Raw genomic sequence first — 14744 nt, 5'->3', positions numbered from 1 at the left:
TCTTTATTTCACCTTCATTTTCAAAATAGTTTGTTGAATGTAAGATTCTTAGTTGACAGTTTTCTTTCAACACTTTGAATGTGTGACCCCATTGTCTTCTGTCCTCCATTTTTTCTGATTAGAAGTCAGCTGTTAATATTATTTGAGTTCGGTTGTTCTGGTTAAGTCATTTTTCTCTTGCTGACTTCAAGAGTTTCCTTCTGTCTTTGTCTTTCAGAATTTTAACTATGATGTGTCTGGGTGTGAATCTTGTTCCGTTTATCTTACTTGTGGTTTATTGAGCTTGTCAGGTGTGTAGACTTTTTTTTTACCAAGTTTGGGGTGTTTTAAGTCATTACTTCCAGTATTTTCTCTGCTTCTTTCTTTCTCTTCTCATCCTGGTACTCTCACTATGCTTATGTTGGTACACTCGGTGTATTCTCACATTTGGTGGGTGCTCTGTTCTTTTTTTTTTTCTTATTCTTTTTTCTGTTTGTTTTTCAGATTGCATAATCTCTATCATTCTATCTTCAAGTGCACTGAGCCTTTCCTCTGTCAGCTCAAATCTACCATTGAGTCCCCCTAGTGAATTTTTAAATTTTGGTTATGGTATTTTTCAACTCTAGAACTTCTCATTAGGTTCTTTTTAAGTCATTTCTGTCTCTTTATTGATATTCTCTACTTGGTGTGGTAGTGTCAGCATACTTTAATTCTTTACACATGGTCTCCTTCAGTTCTTTGTTAAAGTCCCCTACTATGAATGTGTTACTGTCGATTTCCCCTTTTATGGCTGTTAGTATTTGCCTTATGTATTGAGGTGCTCCTGTGTTGGGTGCATAAATATTTACAATTGTTATATCTTCTTCTTGGATTGATCCCTTGATCATTATGTAGTGTCCTTCTTTGTCTCTTGTAATAGTCTTTATCTTAAAGTCTATTTTGTCTGATATGAGAATTGCTACTCCAGCTTTCTTCTGATTTCCATTTGCATGGAATATCTTTTTCCATCCCCTCACTTTCAGTCTGTATGTGTGCCTAGGTCTGAAGTGGTCTTGTTTTTGTATCCATTCAGCCAGTCTGTGTCTTTTGGTGGGAGCATTTAATCCATTTACATTTAAGGTAATTATTGATATGTATGTTCCTATTCCCATTTACTTAATTGTTTTGGGTTTGTCATTGTAGGTCTTTTCCTTCTCTTGTGTTTCTTGCCTAGAGAAGTTCCTTTAGCATTTGTTGTAAAGCTGGTTTGGTAGTGCTGAACTCTCAGCTTTTTCTTGTCTGTGAAGGTTTTAATTTCTCCATCAAATCTGAATGAGATCCTTGCTGGGTAGAGTAATCTTGGTTGTAGGTTTTTCTCCTTCATCACTTTAAATATGTCCTGCCACTCCCTTCTGGCTTGCAGAGTTTCTGCTGAAAGATCAGCTGTTAACCTTATGGGGATTCCCTTATGTGTTATTTGTTGTTTTTCCCTTGCTGCTTTTAATATGCTTTCTTTGTATTTAATTTTTGACAGTTTGATTAATATGTGTCTTGGCATGTTTCTCCTTGGATTTACCCTGTATGGGACTCTCTGCGCTTCCTGGACTTGATTAATTATTTCCTTTCCCATATTAGGGAAGTTTTCAACTATAATCTCTTCAAATATTTTCTCAGTCCCTTTCTTTTTCTCTTCTTCTTCTGGAAACCCTATAATTCGAATGTTGGTGCATTTAATGTCCCAGAGGTCTCTGAGACTGTCCTCAGTTCTTTTCATTCTTTTTTCTTTATTCTGCTCTGCAGTAATTATTTCCACTATTTTATCTTCCAGGTCACTTATCCGTTCTTCTGCCTCAGTTATTCCACTATTGATCCCTTCTAGAGTATTTTTAATTTCATTTATTGTGTTGTTCATCATTGCTTGCTTCCTCTTTAGATCTTCTAGGTCCTTGTTAAATGTTTCTTGCATTTTCTCTATTCTATTTCCAAGATTTTGGATCATCTTTACTATCATTATTCTGAATTCTTTTTCAGGTAGACTGCCTATTTCCTCTTCATTTGTTAGGTCTGGTGGATTTTTACCTTGCTCCTTCATCTGCTGTGTGTTTTTCTGTCTTTTCATTTTGCTTATCCTACTGTGTTTGGGGTCTCCTTTTCGCAGGCTGCAGGTTCATAGTTCCCATTGTTTTTGGTGTCTGTCCCCAGTGGCTAAGGTTGGTTCAGTGGGTTGTGTAGGTTTCCTGGTGGAGGGGACTAGTGCCTGTGTTCTGGTGGATGAGGCTGTGTCTTGTCTTTCTGGTGGGCAGGTCCACATCTGGTGGTGTGTTTTGGGGTGTCTGTAGCCTTATTATGATTTTAGGCAGCCTCTCTGCTAATGGATGGGGCTGTGTTCCTGTCTTGCTAGTTGTTTGGCATAGGGTGTCCAGCACTGTAGCTTGCTGGTCATTGAGTGAAGCTGGGTGCTGGTGGTGAGCTGGAGATCTCTGGGAGATTTTCACCATTTGATATTACATGGAGCTGGGAGGTCTCTTGTGGACCAGTGTCCTAAAGTTGGCTCTCCCACCTCACAGGCACAGCAGTGACTCCTGGCTTGACCACCAAGAGCCTTTCATCCACAAGGCTCAGAATAAAAGGGAGAAAAAATAGAATAGAAAAGAAAGAAAGGAAGGAAGGAAGGAAGGAAGAGAATAAAATAAAATAAAGTTATTAAAATAAAAAATAATTATTAGGATGGGGTTAAAGGAGCCGCTGATTGGGGGCTCTGGCTCACTCAGGCCAGGGGGGAGGGAGGGGCACGGAGTGCGGGACGAGCCTGCGGCGGCAGAGGTCGGCATGACGTCGCACCAGCCTGAGGCGTGCCGTGCGTTCTCCCGGAGGAGTTGACCCTGGATCCCGGGACCCTGGCAGTGGCGGGCTGCACAGGCTCCCCGGAAGGGAGTTATGGATCATGACCTGTGCTCGCACACAGGCCCCTTGGTGGCGGCAGCAGCAGCCTTAGCGTCTCCCGCCCGTCTCTGGGATCCGCGCTTTTAGCCGCGGCTCGCGCCCGTCTCTGGAGCTCCTTTAAGCGGCGCTCTGAATCCCCTCTCCTCGCGCACCAGGAAACAAAGAGGGAAGAAAACGTCTCTTGCCTCTTTGGCAGGTCCAGACTTTTCCCCTGACTCCCTCCCGGCCAGCCGTGGCGCACTAACCCCCCGCAGGCTGTGTTCACGCCACCAACCCTAGTCCTCCCTCTGCGCTCCAACCGAAGCCCGAGCCTCAGCTCCCAGCCCCGCCCGCCGCAGAGGGGGAGCAGACAAGCCTCTCGGCCTGGTGAGTGCCGGTCGGCCCTGATCCTCTGTGCGGGAATCTCTCTGCTTTGCCCTCCACACCCCTGTTGTTGTGCTCTTCTCCGCGGCTCCGAAGCTTCACCCCTCCGCCACCCGCAGTCTCCACCCGAGAAGGGGCTTCCTAGTGTGTGTAAACCTTTCCTCCTTCACAGCTCCCTCCCACTGGTGCAGGTCCCGTCCCTATCCTTTTGTCTCTGTTTTTTCTTTTTTCTTTTGCCCTACCCAGGTACGTGGGGAGTTTCTTGCCTTTTGGGAGGTCTGAGGTCTTCTGCCAGCGTTCAGTAGGTGTTCTGTAGGAGTTGCTCCACGTGTAGATGTATTTCTGGTGTATCTGTGGGGAGGAAGGTGATCGCGTCCTACTCTTCCGCCATTTTCTCTCGAAAACCTCCTTCAGTTCTTTGAACATATTATAATAGCTACTTTCAAAGTCTTTGCCAATATTTGGGGCTCCCCAGAGGCTGCCTGCTTTTTTTCCTCTGTATGGATAACACGTTCCTGTTTTTTGAAAACAGCTCACTTTCGATCATATATCGTATCAACTCAGAATACTGATACTCAGCCCCCGCTGGTTGTTGTCATTGTTGTTCGCTTATCTGCTTATTTGTTTAGTGACTTGCCTGGACTAGTTCAGGGACGTCCGTTTCTTCAGCAGTGTATACCCTCCGATGTCACCCCTCAGAGCTGCAGCCTTGGGCACACGTGCAGTTTCCCTGACAACCAGGGATGACCCGTCTTAGCCAGGGTCCCCTTGTCTCTCGTTCTTGCCTCCCTATTAGGATTCTGGGTTGTCTCCCACCACGGGTATCACACCCAGCTGTTAACCTCCACTACCTGCTAGCTCTATCATTTTTGACAAAGCTCCAGGGTATAAATTACTCCATAGTTTGATCCAGCTACAGCCCAGCCCTTTTGCAGTGGCAGGACGTTGTTAACCTTTGAATTTTTCTCTAACCCCCAAGAGGGCTCTCCTTCGCTGTCTCTTTGCCTGGTTCTCGCTGCTAAACTTCTTGGCCGGTTTATTATTACTTCACTTGTTGCTATCGTGGAGCTGCCAGCTTCCTCTCAATTTCTCACCCCTGTGGCCGCCATTGTTTCCAACAATGCCCTTAGGCCTGCTCTGGTCCAAATACAGACATTCCCCTCGGGCAGAGCAGGGGAGCTCTCTATTCTTAAGGACTGACTCTCCCCCTAGCAGGACCTCTGTGTCACAGCACCAAAGCTGGAGTGGGGCCAACAGCCCTCTTCTCCATAGTGACGCACTTGCTGAACCAGTGGGGTGCTGGGTGGAGACGGCAGCCCCTGGTCTTCTGGGCAGTGTGGAACTTCTTCCGTCCTGGCCGGCTGGGGTGGGGGCGATCAGGGCTCAGTATTCTCGACCTGCTGTGCCTGACGCACATCGTCCAGCCTCCCAGCGAAGGCTGCGTGAGGGAAGGAAGCCCAGTTCTCTTGGCCATACCTGCCTGGCATAGAGTTCTGCACTGCGGAGCTGGGGGCGGGCAGTTGGATGAGAAATGCCGGCAGCTTCCTGCTCCAGGTCGAACCAAATTGCTTGACTAGGGGCTGGGTCTTCTTGGCCACATGTGCTCAGAGTGGAGCTTCTGTCACCCTGGGCTGAGGGGCGGGGCGGGGGGGGGGGCAAATCATAGGTCAAGTGGCTCAGACGCTTGCTAGTTTTAGTGATTTTAGATTTTCTGCAGTAAGTCTTCCCCCCTTTGCTATATGCCCTTGGCACCAATTCCAGGGACTCTAAACGTTTATAAGATCATTTTCCCCAGTTAAATCATTGTTCCACTAGGGAGAGGACCTGCTGGCTCCTGTGACCGTCCTGGAAGGATCTTTGTATTGATGATTGGTTGACTGGGGCGGGGTCTCCTGACCTCCCTTCCTGTCCACCCGCTCCTCCAGAGCCAGAAACCCTATGAGGTCTTGGCCGGAAGAGCTCTTTTGCAAAGCTAATATTTCACTAAAAAAAAAAATAGTGATGCCATCCTTTTCTCCCAATTTTCAGAAATATTGCTCAAGTGAAAATTCTAAGAATCCGTTCACAGGTGCACACCAACCTGACTGATCAGAGTTGCTCTGAATTAGGCCATCAGCGTCACATGACACGTGCTGTGTCTCTCTGTGTACCTCTGTTTAGGAAAAAGAGGCTCTGTCTCTGTCTTATCGCACAGATGCTTCTGAATTACATCAGGGCTACTGTTCAAATCGCATCTTAAAAATTGTTTTCGAAATCCAAAGAAACAGTTTTCAAGATCTCTCCTCCAACCAACTTAGACCAACCCCCTCCTGCTTAATTAATTCCCTAATAATGTTTGAGCCTTTCATCTCGCCCATATAGTACCCAAAGTGCTGAGATTATCTCTATTAGCAGCTTGCCAGGCGTCCATGCACCTTTAGAAACTCTCACAGTCCGTCTGCCAGCACATCCAATCACAGGCTGGCCTTCTACGGTTTCCTGGGAAACCAACACACAACGCTATTTCATTATCACACAGGAAACTTAAAAAAAAGACCCTGCAGTGTTTCCTTTGTGTCAATAATTCTAAATCACTAAAATACATCCTCATGAAAAAATAATAATGTCATATAAACAATAAGCAGGGCAGGCAGCAGAAGGACGAATGGCATTTTAATTCAGTGCCTTCTTGTGAAGGCAAAGGCAAGACCTGAGCAGGAGCCAGGAGGCCCCGCCTCCGCCCTCACCCCCGCCCCCGCCCTCGCCCTCACCCCCGCCTCCGCCCTCACCCCCGCCCCCGACCCCGCCCTCGTGTGTCATGAGACCTGGGTACCTCTCACTCTCCCTAAATGAACAGGAAGAAGCTAAAGGAGCAGCTCTTAGTCTCTCCTCTCCTTTCTGCACGATGGTTATCAAAACCATCTCTCACAGTGGCTTTTGGGACCACTCGGCTGGACCTGCAGCCCTGCCACTCAAGGCTGCCAGCCGCCCAGCTTGGTCCCCACATGAAGCACTCTGCCCTTACAGATGCAGTGGGAAAAATCCCAGGGCAGGTTCTGACTGGCTCAGCTTAAGCCGCATGCCCACCCATTAGCCAGTCACTGCTTTCTGAGGGTCAAACCCTTCAGCCCATGTCACAGGGAAAGGTGGGACAAGGGTCACTTCCTTCAAAGGGTCACACTTCAGACGCAAACACTGGGACATCACTGTGAGCTGGACAGCCGACCCCGACTGTCTCCTGCCAGGGCCTCTTAGTGCCCACATTTGTCACAGGCCTAGAGGACACATAGCTACTAGAGGTCTCCAGTGGAACTACATTTTGTTAATCACGTGGACATACACATGAGTGTGGGACACGTGATGTGTTCATTCCCGAAGCAGCGCTGGACATACTCTGAGAAGTGCTGGCTCCTGCAGGAACGCAGAGCCCCCTTCCAGGCCGCACCTCGGTCCCTCGGTGACTGTGAACCCGGCTTCCCCACATCCTGAACAGCTGCAGGAGGGGGGACAAGGGTAGAAAGAGGGGAGAGAAGTGCCCCGGGACACCCCCTGGGTGTGGGACGTGTTTATAAAACGAGTGACCGCCGCATATGATGGCCTTTCCGTCACTGGAGAGACCTGGTGTGAGACCCACCCATGGAAGTGTCTCTAACCTTTTATACAGCTGGGGTTGAAGGCGGCCCCGAAGGGTTACTGAGAAGCCTCTGTCTCTGCCACCTGGGCTGCGATGCCAGAGCTGGGTCTGCCCCCACTCTGTCCCCAGCCAGTATGACCCTGACATGGTCACTGCCTCTGTGGGCCTCCATTCTCTCCAACACAAAATGAGATGGAACCCAATCGCGACTTCTCACATTCGTCCTCACGTGGTTGGGACGGTGGGTGGGGAGGACCCCAAACACTGAAGGGTGAAATCTTGAATCTTAACGTTCAGTCTTCAGCTCATCATAAACCCTGACCCCGTCTGTGAAACCAGGAGCCATATTGCTGTCGTCCAATCCTGAACATTCCGTGAATTCCTCGTGAGGAAAGAGGGCTTCGGTGTCTTCCTTCCCCTGAGCTTCAGGAAATTTAGAACCAAAATCAGTGTCTGAAGAAGTGACAGACCCAACTCAGGGACTGATAACAGATTCCTCGGCTTCTCTCCACGAGCTCTGTCCTCCTTTCTCTGAGTTTACACAGAGCTTGGCCTCGTAAGCCCCTCAAGGCCTCTAGAAAACAGATGAAGATGAATCTTAACCACCCGCCACCCATGCAGGTGCCTGACCTCTTATCTGAAAAAGATGCACTTTCGAGAACTGCGCGTTTCTCAGGTTGGGGCTGAGTCCCGTATCGGGTCACATCCCCAGCGGGGCCGGGGGGCACTCTCGCGGAACCCACTCGTGTTTCTGCAGCAACCCCTGAGGACATCCACACCGGACGGCCTCCCAGCAGTTCAGCTCGGGGTCCGCGGCACTTGAGCTCGACGCAGGTCAGGCTCTGCCTCCAAACAAGTTGCAAAAACAGCCTTTGGTTTTCAGTGCATCATGGGCTTGGGACTGACGTCTAGGGGGTGGTGAGCCTGTTCAGCTGCTGTGCAGGAGGGGCTTGGAGCCGGGAACCCCGAGGCCTGGGTGGCCAGGCTCAGGGGAGGCTCCCACGCCGCCCAGGGCCCACACAGCCCTTTTTCATCCATAAGCCGGAATCCTCACTCCCACCTCGCAGGGTCATGGTGCAGCGACAGAGGTGGCACGAGGCTACTCTGTTGTGAGCAGTGTCCACAGGAAAGAAGCCTGTGCTGCCTCTCGGCATCGCTGTCATGATGGAGGAGCTGTCCTCCACCTCTGGGATGTGTTGGGAGGGCGTTTTTGTCAGCCCCCGTTTCCAGGAGCTCTGCCTCAGCCATGTATGATGTCACAACACAGATGGTTTACATTTAACGTCCTGAGAATTCCCAGATCTGTGACTCACCGTTGCTACTTTATGTAAATATTCCATTTAGAGCAAGGGTTTCAGTCTGTGTCTGAAAAATCCCAGAAGTCTCTGGCTCCACCGTATGCACACGAGGGGTGTCTGCACAGCCAAGAGGCCGCCCGCTCTCACAGCACAGAATGCTGCTCCCCAGGTGAAGGCCGGAAGGCGACTGTCCCCTCCTCCCCTGCCCGCACCCCAGCCTGGCCACTGCTCAGAATCCTCCCAGAGCCTCCAGGGAATACACGTTCCAGGGCCCCATCCCAGACCCACTGAGTCAGGAGAGCAGAGCGGGAGCCGCCACCCAGGAAGCTGTGCTCTTCCAAGACTTCCCCGGAGATTCTGAGCCAGCATTAGGGGGACACTCAGTCCTTTATACCACCCAGGCCTCCGTCACCCTGCGGGGAGAGGAAAAAGGGCAGGTGTGACTGAACCCTTGAAGGCTCGGCCCTGGAGCCCAGCGGGGAGGCGCCCTGCCCGTGGGCGGCTGGAGTGTGAGGGACCAGCCAGTCACCCGCCCACTGCCCACGGCGACCTTCACCTGGCAGGGTGCCCCGCGAGGGGAGGGGCTTTACTCGGCCACGATTCCTGTCCCCTCCCTGAACTTGAAAGGCCGGAAGCCACCGTGCCTGCAGACCCATTTTTGGCACATGGAAGGTGGCCTCTGTGAGGTCCAGGGTAGCAGGCGCGGGGAGGAACCCCTGTGCTTTCAGGGTCTGGGGAGCGTCTTGGGTGCGGGTCCTCACAGCAGAGCCCGGCCAGCCTGGGTACCATCCCCACCCACCAGGGGGCAGGAAGCTCCCAGGAGTCAGGGGAGGGGCCCCGGCACCGCCTGGCAGGTCTGGGACAGGGGAACCGGGAGCCCTCCCTGCTCTGGGAAAACACTTCGGCCTCCACTGTCTGGATCAGCCGACCTTCCAGCACTGAAAATCCACTCCCAAGACCACACAGTACACGGCACAGAGTTTTACTTCAAGAAAATGAACATAGAAACGGTGCGGGCTAAATGCTCTTACTAGAAACTGCTGCTTTGTTTTGTAGAAAGAAAAGGGGGGAAAGACCCTCAGAGGGACTGATCTTGAGCCGTCAATGGGTGGCCCACTTCCTCCACCAGCTGCTCGGGGGCCGCATGGTGAGGGGTCAGGTCCCTCAGTGCCTGGAGAGGGAGGGGCCCGTAGCACTTCAGACACCACGACACCACGTTCATTTACGGTGTCCTTTCTTGGCAACCTCCCCTCGGAGATCGGCATGGACGTGACATTCCCTGGAAATGTGTGTCCCATGAAGGACAGACCTCCTCCTCACCCCCTCTCAAGCTCAGGATGGGATCCCATTGGTCTGTGGGAGCCTGCGTCACGGTCTTGGGCAGGCTATGGCCCCTAGGCCTTCCACATTCCCGTGCTCTTCTGTACTCTGCACTGCGAGGATACACACCATCCCCTTGAGGCTGTGTAGACCTCTCCTGGGTGGGAGATGGAGTGTAGACCTCTCCTGGGTGGGAGTGCTGTGTAGACCTCTCCTGGGTGGGAGATGGGGTGTAGACCTCTCCTGGGTGGGAGATGGAGTGTAGACCTCTCCTTGGGCGGGAGATGGGGTGTAGACCTCTCCTGGGTGGGAGATGGAGTGTAGACCTCTCCTTGGGTGGGAGATGGGGTGTAGACCTCTCCTGGGTGGGAGTGCTGTGTAGACCTCTCCTGGGTGGGAGATGGGGTGTAGACCTCTCCTGGGTGGGAGATGGAGTGTAGACCTCTCCTGGGTGGGAGATGGGGTGTAGACCTCTCCTGGGTGGGAGTGATGTGTAGACCTCTCCTGGGTGGGAGATGGGGTGTAGACCTCTCCTGGGTGGGAGATGGGGTGTAGACCTCTCCTGGGTGGGAGATGGGGTGTAGACCTCTCCTGGGTGGGAGATGGAGTGTAGACCTCTCCTTGGGCGGGAGATGGGGTGTAGACCTCTCCTGGGTGGGAGATGGAGTGTAGACCTCTCCTGGGTGGGAGATGGGGTGTAGACCTCTCCTGGGTGGGAGATGGGGTGTAGACCTCTCCTGGGTGGGAGATGGGGTGTAGACCTCTCCTGGGTGGGAGATGGAGTGTAGACCTCTCCTTGGGCGGGAGATGGGGTGTAGACCTCTCCTGGAGCACGAGTGCAATGCAGACCCTCCGGGGACGGGCTCAGGCACAGTGATGGGCTGGGGAGCAGAGGCTCAAGGGCAGTGAGACAGCACATTGCCTGGCTTGGCGCAAGCTCAGCCCGGGTCTCTTGGGGGGTGGTCCGGGGGTTCCATGCGCGGCTTGTGTGGAGTGTAGGAGGTCTGGGGTGGGGGAAGTGGGAGGAAACAGGTGACCGGCACCATCCCACCGTGGGCGGCCAGTACTGGTCCCCTTCCTGGCCCTTCCTGTTCCCCGCTCAGCCCTGCTGCCCACGGCCACGCTCCCGCATAGCTCCCCCCGTCTGTGACCGCCCCAGTGTCCACGGGCCCCCTGAGCTCCCCCCAGCCCCCCGGCCGCCTGGCTGACGCCTCGCTGTCCATCCGTCTATCCGCAGGGCACCGAGTCCGAGTCCGAGGACGCGCTCCCCCAGCACTCCTTCGTCAACCACTACCTGAGCGACCCCACCTACTACAACTCGTGGAAGCGGCGCGCGGGCGCGGCCCCGCACAGGTACGAGGCGGTGGCGGGGGCCGAGGCCGGGCCGGCCCCGCGCGCGGTGGTCACCACGCAGAGCGCCGTGTTCGCGCCCGCCGCCCACAGCGCCCGGACTCCGCTCACCGGCTTCTCGTCCTTCGTGTGAGCGGCACCGACCCCGCGGCGACCCTTGTTAAGACAGTCAGCTCCGGGAACTGGGCTCCAGCTTGGGTTTAAGAGGATCTGACGCCTGATGATTGATTTTACCCACTTGCGAACGCGAGATTGCAATTAGGAAAGTTTTTTTTTACTGGCTTTTTGTAACATCGCTGCAGGAAGCGGGTTTCTTTGTTTTTCTTTTCTTTTTACGAGAAGGTGTGTTTCACTGGTGCAAGGGCTCGTCACCCCGACCTGGGAAGACCTGAGCCCTCGGGACCCGGGCTTCTCCATTCTGCGCCGACTAGGAAGGCTGGGGGTGGGAGACGGGGGTCCAGGGAGGCCGCGCCTCTTGCAGGCCGCTCCCTTCTCTTCTCTAACCCCTGCCTGAGAACCAGCGGCCCGCCTGGGGCTCCATCCCACCGTCTCCGTCTCTGGCGTGCGAAGAGCATGTGTGTGACCCAGGCTCAGGGCCTCCGGACCCAAGGGCGTCCATCTCTGAAATATTCTCACTCGGCAGTTTGTAGGCGAGGAATCGGCTTTAAGGTTCCAGGCCGTGGGGCCACAGATTCCAAGGTTCCGTTCGGCGTCCTTCCAGGGGTGAAATATTCGGGGCTCCCCCTTCCTTTCTTCCTTTCGACCTTGCAGCACAGGAGCAGGAAGCACCCCTGCTGGGAGCCACCGCCGTGGCCCTCGGCAAGCTCGCTCCTTCCCTGACAGCACAGCACACGGCCAGCCCGCCAACCCGAGCGAACGCGGCAGCGGCTGCAGAATCACTCGCTGTGTTACGAGGTGTGCATTGTTAACCAGAGTATTTTTAAAATCTTTTTATCTTTTTTTAAAATATGTCATATGAAATGAATGAGTCTCAGCTGTCTCCAGGTGCCTTTTTATTAATTGTTTAGCTTTGTACATGGGAAAGACGAAGAGCGACAGTGTCTCCAAGTATAGCAAAACGGCTCTGAGAAGACGGGGTCCCCAGCCCCTCCCCCCGCCCCCCGTGCCTGCCAGGCCCTGCCGTGCGCGTGGCCCGCGGCTTTCCTTGGAGCGCGCGTGGCCTGGGGCCTCCGGGTTCCCGCCGCTGCCATGACTGGTGTGGCTGTCCCTTTCCCGACCCCAGGCCAGCTCTTAGCCTTAATGGATTTTCTGGAAACCGTTTTTTACTTTAATTGTTACTGTTTTGTTTTCGTTTCTTAGCTAAATGGAAATAGCGTGAACTATTTTGAAACTCCAAACCGTAGCTCTGCCTCTAGCCCATCACATCATTTTTTGCAAAAGGTGTGTGAGGTACACGTGGTCAAGCCGTGGTCCCAGGGCCAGATGTACCGGGAGCGCTGCTGCTGTCAGCGGGGGGTGTGCCCCACCCCTCCGGGGGGGGCACTGCAGAAGGACCCTGCCGCCGGCAGCCCGGTCAGCCGGAGCCTGTCCACACCCCCCAGGGCACAGGACGGGCCTGCAGGTCCCCAAGGGGGGAAGGGCTGGGCCAGCCACCCACGCCACGGGGAGCCAGTCTCGTGGCCACCCGCGGGTCACGCGGTCTGCGGGGTCCCTTCTTCCCACGCCTCCTCCGGGCAGAGGGCTGTCTTAACCCTCTGATTTCAGAGTTGCTGGGTGCGGTATCCCCAGGAGACCAAGGAGAGTTTTGTGTTGCTGAAAAAAGGCCTCTTCTGTTTGAGAGTTTGTGTTGGGTAAAAAAAACCCTTTCAGTTTCTCTAAAAGTAGAAGTAGGAGGTGTGGAAAGGTTCCTTTCTCTCTCTCCTCCTCCTTCCTTCTCTCTTTTCTTCTTCCCTTCCTTCCTTCCTACCTCCCTCCCTCCCTCCGTTCCTTCCTTCCTTTTCTGTGTAGAGGGGAAACGTTCTAAACCAAAAATCCTAGACGCTCTGCCCAAAGGCTCTCCTGCATGAGAATCGCTCCCTGGACGGGACCCACCCAGGGCACAGGACCAGCCACCTCGGTCCTCTCGGTCCCAGACGGGGAAGTGGACAGGAAGCCCCAAGGCTGCAGCTCGAATTTCTCGGAAGACAAGCGACGGACAGAGAACGTGGAGAAACACTGCCTTCCGCGCTCTGCTCTCTAAGCCATACGTCCATTGCTTTATATACGGGAAAGTGCTGAAACGTCCTAGCGTGGGGACGGCTTGGTTTGAGGCGTGTTTTTGGCTTTTGGGCTTTTGTGACAACACGACGCCTTTTTCCCCAGGGTCATTATACTTCCTGTGTTCTCTCTGCTCTGAGCGAACTTCTTTGGGACGGAACAGGCGGTCCGAGGCGGCGGTGGGCATTGGCGTCCGCACTCCGCCCAGTGGCACCGGCACTGTGGGCCGTGGGAGCTACTGGACCAGAGGAAGAGTGGGGTGTCTCTGGTTAGGTTTCAGCCTCCAGGTAGTGTGGGCGTTGAGAAGCGTCGATTCCTAACCTCTCATCTTTAGGGAGGAAAAAAGAAAATCACAGGATAGGAAAATGGATACTGGATTTTAATCTCGGCTCTGAAAAAAAGGACGAGCACCATTTCTCTAACCGAGGCAAGGAGGAGTGTTCTATCCTGGCGCCTTCCAAGCCATGGTGCCCTTCAGGTGTCTCGCGCTCAGCTGTCGCTGAGTCCCCCGACGAAGGCCCCGTGATGGGCAGGCGAGCTGCCCCTTCCGCGTGAGGACCCGCAGCGAAGCAGCCGCAGGGCCGCGCTCTCTGTCTGAGCGGCAGGGATGGGTTTGCGCGGGGCTCCTGTCCCCACTGGGGACTCCGGGCACAGGTTTCCAGACCAGTGAGCGGCCGGGCGGGGCTGTGGGCCGTCCCTGTGGTTAGCGGGCCGCGGGGCACATCTCCTGGACTGCATCTCCTCCTCTGAATAAATGGGTCCAAACCAAGGCCTCCCCTCCTTGGCCATGCTTTCAAGGAGCGCTCGGTAAATGTCGTCGCGGAAGAGACGTGATGTGGGGCAGCTTCGGGGGAGACCGCGGAGGGTGGCGCGCGCTCCGTAAACCCCTTGTGGCGCTGTGCCTGCCCTGGACCACGACGGGACTGAAGCATGGTGTTTGCATAATGTTTCTAAGGGTTTGTAGCATGGTTTTCCGTTTTTACGAATTCCTGGCACACTGTAGTCCTGGTGCCAGTGAGCGATCGTATCCACGTATCCAGATGCGGCCCTTTGATTCAGCATCCCTGTAGCGGGGACCCTCCGAAAGGTGGGAGCAGGTAGAAATCCAGGAACTGCGCTGGTCTGCTGTGCGTGCCTCACCTGCTGGTTTATCGGGGGCTTAGGTCAGTCCTGAAGTCTTCCCGGCGATTTCTGGAATTGTGCAGAAACCAGACCTCCTTAAAAAAAAAAAACTGTAGGAAGACAGGGAGGTGCTATGGGTACGATTTTTAATAAAAGCATCATTTTGTCCTTATGCGCCTGTGATTTTCTTCAGCAAGTGTTGATAAAGTGACTCATGAATTCTAGGGCTGTAGGATCGAACATTGAAACGTCAGCCCAGTGCCGCGCTGGCCCCTCCTGGAGATGCAGGTGTGGACGCACAGCGGAGGTGAGGTCAGAGGGGTTCAGTTTTAGATCTCCCGGGGAGAGGCACGCCCGGGGAGCAGCCCGGCCAGGCGGCCAGGGGCCTGAGGCGAGCAGCCTGGGGCCCGCACACCCCGGCATGGCCAGCAGCCATCCTCAGTAGCAGCCTCCCACCGCCTGGAGTACCCCACAAAGACTCCACAGCTGCCTGGAGGGGGGACTGATCATTGCCAAACTTAGCCTTGACTGGGAGGAGACTGCCCGCTCCGGTGGACCCT

General features: G+C 54.0%; 1 protein-coding gene across 1 annotated transcript in view; it reads left to right on the top strand.

The window, feature by feature from the left end:
* Positions 1-14351, top strand: part of SDK1 (sidekick cell adhesion molecule 1) — an 826099-nt gene extending 811748 nt beyond the window's left edge. The window contains exon 45 of the mRNA XM_049699672.1: positions 10733-14351. Coding sequence (XP_049555629.1) covers positions 10733-10978 — 246 coding nt within the window. The 3' untranslated portion in view covers positions 10979-14351. The remainder of the gene's footprint in view (positions 1-10732) is intronic.
* The last annotated feature ends 393 nt before the right edge of the window (positions 14352-14744 follow it).

The sequence above is a fragment of the Orcinus orca genome, chromosome 16, assembly GCF_937001465.1.
Source record: "Orcinus orca chromosome 16, mOrcOrc1.1, whole genome shotgun sequence".
In the NCBI taxonomy this organism is placed as follows: domain Eukaryota; kingdom Metazoa; phylum Chordata; class Mammalia; order Artiodactyla; family Delphinidae; genus Orcinus; species Orcinus orca.
Note: the sequence above shows the minus strand (reverse complement) of the source record. Positions and strands in the feature narration are given on the sequence as shown.